Source organism: Nestor notabilis, unplaced genomic scaffold (assembly GCF_000696875.1).
Source record: "Nestor notabilis isolate BGI_N333 unplaced genomic scaffold, ASM69687v1 Scaffold32902, whole genome shotgun sequence".
Taxonomy (NCBI): domain Eukaryota; kingdom Metazoa; phylum Chordata; class Aves; order Psittaciformes; family Psittacidae; genus Nestor; species Nestor notabilis.
The window spans coordinates 1-4535 of record NW_009917537.1 but is presented as its reverse complement, the minus strand read 5'-3'; the positions used below and the strand labels follow the sequence as shown (position 1 = coordinate 4535).

Genomic DNA, 4535 nt, shown 5'->3' with positions numbered 1-4535 from the left:
TGAGTTACTGTCTGGGCTTAAACCATGACATGTCCACACTCAAAGTTTTTTCCTGGATATTCTTGCAGAATCATTTTTAACATTAAGAATAATGCAGTGGTGCCAGTGTAGCAGTCATGCTTTCTAAATCATGCTTGCAGTTGAGAATAAGCAAGTAAGCATTTTGCTTTCAGTAAATTGAAGTACTTTTTAATCTAGTTTCCTAAAGAAATAAGGCTGAGAGCAGTGCAAAAGTTAAAACATTTAGGGCAAATAAGATAATTTCAGCCCAGTTCAAGAAGTAGCCAAAATTTCACATATAGAAATATCCTCAGTGTTACTAAAGTAACAAATTCTTTAGAATCCAGCAGCCTTTTTGGGCTGCTGCTTCACTGTAGGGAGTAGGTTGTTTTTCTTCCACAGTGGAGAATTTATGCTTGGGAAAGATAGTGGAAACAGGACATTATTATTTCCACTATCTAGAAACTACTCTTGAATTGCAATTGTTTCTAAGCCAAAGTAGATACTTGTTTTCTGATTACTTGCCAGAAAAACAGTAGGTTTCTGGTTGAATACTTCAGTGATAGCAGAGTTTGTACTTCAGTTTGTACAGCCAAGATTCTACAGTCTCTGTGACTTACATTTAGGCCAATAGCTCAAAGAAAATGAGCTGTCTAGCTGGAGCTCCATGTAGTCAATTGGCAGGCAAGCTACATTAGCAGCTTTGTTGAAAAGGCTTCTCTCAGACCTAAATTCTTCAATTTCTGTTCCTGGGAAGCAGTACAAAAGCTTGTGATGTTTCTTAGATGCTGACTGACCATCCTTTCCCAACTTCCTTGGGAAATTGTGTCTCTGCATGCAAGTTCCTGAAGTTCAAATGAGGTTATGTTTTTGTCTTGAACTCTAGTTTCCCACAATTTTTTATTTTTTTTTTTTTCCTGGGTATTATTGTGTGTGTGTTTTCCTGTATTCCTGAACTCGTACCTCTATGATGAGAAACTTTTGTATATTTAACTTTGTCAAGCCAATTATACTGTAAACCATTTATTTTTAGAAATAACTTAGAATGAATGCTTCGCATTCAGGCTTTCCTCTTGTTAATTGCTTCATAGTGGTCTATAAATGCCACAGGCTCCATTTCAAGATAATTCTAATATGAAAAGCCTTCAAGCTTTTAATTACCACTCACTGATATTGCAATCTTAACTTACAAAGAAACTCCAAACCCAAGATATTTCCATATGAGCTGCTGCTCTGAATGTCTCCATTTTTGTCCTACTGGTTTCCTTGTCTATTCTTACCCTTCTTCCCCTATAATTTCCCAGTGGATTAAAAGCCATTATTCTATTAAAGTTTCTTCCAAAAGATATATTTTGATCATACTGTGTTACTCATTGAAGTATATACTTTTTTTAAAGACCTTTTTTCAGTGAAATTGATCAAGGAACTTTAAGCAAGAAAAAAATAATAGTTCTGTAAATCCTGCAACATCAGTATCAAGCACTGCAGTGGAAGTATTGATGGAGGAGCAGGGTGAGGGGATTGCCACCTTTTTATATAATTGCAGAAAAACTTATGCTGGGCTAAGACTTGTGGATATCATTCAAATCAGTTGCCTGTGTAAAGGACTAACTTAGAATTTAGATCAGGTTGCTGTGGAACTTGTCTAATGGAGTCTTGAAAATCTAAAAGGATGGTGATTACACAGCCTCCTTGGTGCATTGACCATTTCCCCTCCCCTTTGGCATCATATGCAAACTCACTGAAGGTCTATTTTGAGCCACCTGCTGGGCTGATAACCAAGAAGTTGAGCAGTATTGATCCCTGTATCAACCCATATGTAATATTGAAAAGTGGCATAACTGTTGAAAGAGATGTGGCAGAGCCATCAACTGGATAAACAGAACTTGGGGAAATAATAATGGTTGTAAAATAGCCACTATTTGGTTATTTGGGTGGGTTTGGGGTAGTTTTTTAGCTGAAAACATTTCAGTTTAAACTGAAGTATATCTAACTTTCAGCTAGTCACACATGTATTTGTAGGTGTTAAGTTTGCATTTTCACTGTAATTACTAAGTGGTGACATTTAGTCTTCTTTTAAAATAGAAAGTTTTATTTTACATGGTTAAGTGCCTTAAAACATCCATTTTAAGATGCTGGAACAGCATAGGTAGCGTGTTTCCCAACTTCCCTCATGAACAGCAGTGTAGATCGAAGAGCATCATAGGCAGGAGCTTGTGTGCTGAATGCAGTTCAGAGCTCTGAAATTACCTTTAACCTTGGTTGCTAATGATTTTGAGTATTGTGTCACCATTCTCTTAATCTCCCTTAAAGATAAATCCAGAAGCAGGGATTTTGTGGAAGCTCTGTTTCAGAGGAAACTATTCACACCACTTAAGGAGCTGGCCTCTTTGGGGGTTGTCTTCCTCCTATCTGAACAAATATTGGTCTTATCCATGAGAATGTTGGGTATCCTCTGTTCAGAGACAGGTGACTGCAAAGTCTTCTGTAATGAGTCAAAGGAGACCCAGGAATTAATTACATTCTACTGCATAGAGAAATAGGGATAGAAGACAAATTACCTCTCAATACATAGGTAACTGTCCTAACAAATCTGTCTTACAGGTCCACTGAAGAAATGTTTAGTATGGCTGATGAAAGCTGCAGCTCCAATCCTGCAATAGTTCGGAGGAAAAAAATTGCCATCAGCATAATCTTTTCTCTGCCTGAAAAAGAAGAAGCACAGAGAAATTTCCAAGATTTCTTTTTCTCTCACTTCCCTCTTTTTGAATCTCATATGAACAAGCTGAAATATGCAATAGAAAAGGTACAGAATACTAGTTTTGTCCGAATGTGGAAAAGTGTCAAACAGCATGAAGTATTCTAGAATATGATAGATTAAGAGTGGGAGAAGGTGCGTGGTTTTGAGCTTCCCTCCCTCCTTACACATGTAGTCTTCAGCCTGAGCCCAGTGTAGGAATTCAGCATTTGCTGAAAGAGGTGCAGTTTCTTTTCTAGTCAGAATAAGAATGGAGAGTTTTATGCTATGGGTGGCTTTTCTTTTTCTTTGCTTCTTGCCGTATTTCGGTGTGAGGTTTTCTTGACTCGGCAGAGACTGTGGAAATGATGGTATTCTATCCTTTCATGCAGTCGCTTGGAGAGACACAAAATGTTTGTTGCTGTCTTCTCCATACTCTCAAAAATATTCTCATCTCTCCCCATCCCAAGTCTCAGGGATTGGCCTCTCATGAGGTGGAGGGAGGTTGGCAGCTATTGCTGTCCTGAGTGGCTGTATAGCACTGGGGCTAGATCTTAATTATTTTGACATGTTAATGAAGCTTAAAAAGATGAAGAATGCGAATCCCTTAAGAAGCTGTTTTGTGTCTTTAACTCTTAATCAAGGCCATGATCTCATGTAGAAAAATAGCAGAATCCAGCCAAAGGGTGCAGGTTTATATCAGCCGTGTCATGGATGCCCTGGGAGAATTCAGGTGAGTTAATGGAATTCTGAATTACAAGGAGAGCTCTTCTCATGCCCCCCTAAAGATATTTGTCACTTCCCATTATAAGCAACTGAATGCAGGTCTTGTAATTTAGCCAGTCTTGATGTTAGAGTGAATAAATTTTCTGTGTTGGGTATTGGGTACATGTTTTTAGAAAACTTTAGTAAAACCAGCTCAGCCATTTTCAGAACGAGCAAAAATAGTTCTGTTATATTCACCTATAGCTGTGACTGTCGAGACTTTAAGATGTCATCAGGAGTTGGATTCTGCTGTTGCCTGTGCAGACGAGTGGATTGATTGTTGTATTTATGCAGATGAGGTGTCTACTCCTAGCTATAGATGCTAAACAGTGACTTAAGTTGCTGACAAGACAGTTGCTGTCAAAGGCACAAAGGTTTTGGTACCTAAGAAAGGAAGTATGGCTAGAGGCCAAGAAAGGCAAGCTAGGAGAGAGAGACAAGGCTTTAGTGGGATGGAGTTTCTGTAATGTCTGGAATGTGGAAATGAATCACTGCAATGAATAGAATGGGTTCTATTCCCCCTCAAAATGATTTCTGAATCATTTTTCTGAATACAAATACACGAGGGAATGCAAGAAAGGGAAGACAAATATGTGATTCATATGAAGACACTAAGTTTCTGGTATACCAAATCAAACAGACTAGCGTTCTGCGACACAAGTAATTACTGGAAGAGTAAAACTTTTCCATTTTATTTATTTATTTTTTTTTTTTTTTTTTTAGCCTCCTAGATCTTACAAAAAAATAAATAAAAATCAAGGGACAATAGAAGAGGAAAGGGGCTACTTTTGTTTGCAAGAATGAAATGTGCATGCTAACACTTAGTTTTGTGGATTTTTCTTTGAGCAGAGTTACCATCTGGAACCTATATTCTGTTCCAAGGATTGCAGAGCCTGTGTGGCTTAATATGATGTCCAGCACCCTGGAGAAGAATCATCTATGCCAGCGTTTTCTTAAAGAATTTACATTTCTGATAGAACAGATCAACAAAAATCAGTAAGCTTCCCCCACCCCCTTTTTCTTAAAAAAAAAA

At 37.9% G+C, this 4535-nt stretch overlaps 1 protein-coding gene across 1 annotated transcript; it reads left to right on the top strand.

The window, feature by feature from the left end:
* Window positions 1–2604: 2604 nt before the first annotated feature.
* Window positions 2605–4498, top strand: LOC104401635 (folliculin-interacting protein 2-like; the record flags this gene model as incomplete). Its single annotated transcript, XM_010009283.1, has 3 exons — window positions 2605–2806; window positions 3382–3470; window positions 4352–4498. Coding segments are annotated over 3 exons (438 nt in total), but the record flags the coding sequence as incomplete, so codon positions are not given.
* Window positions 4499–4535: the final 37 nt, after the last annotated feature.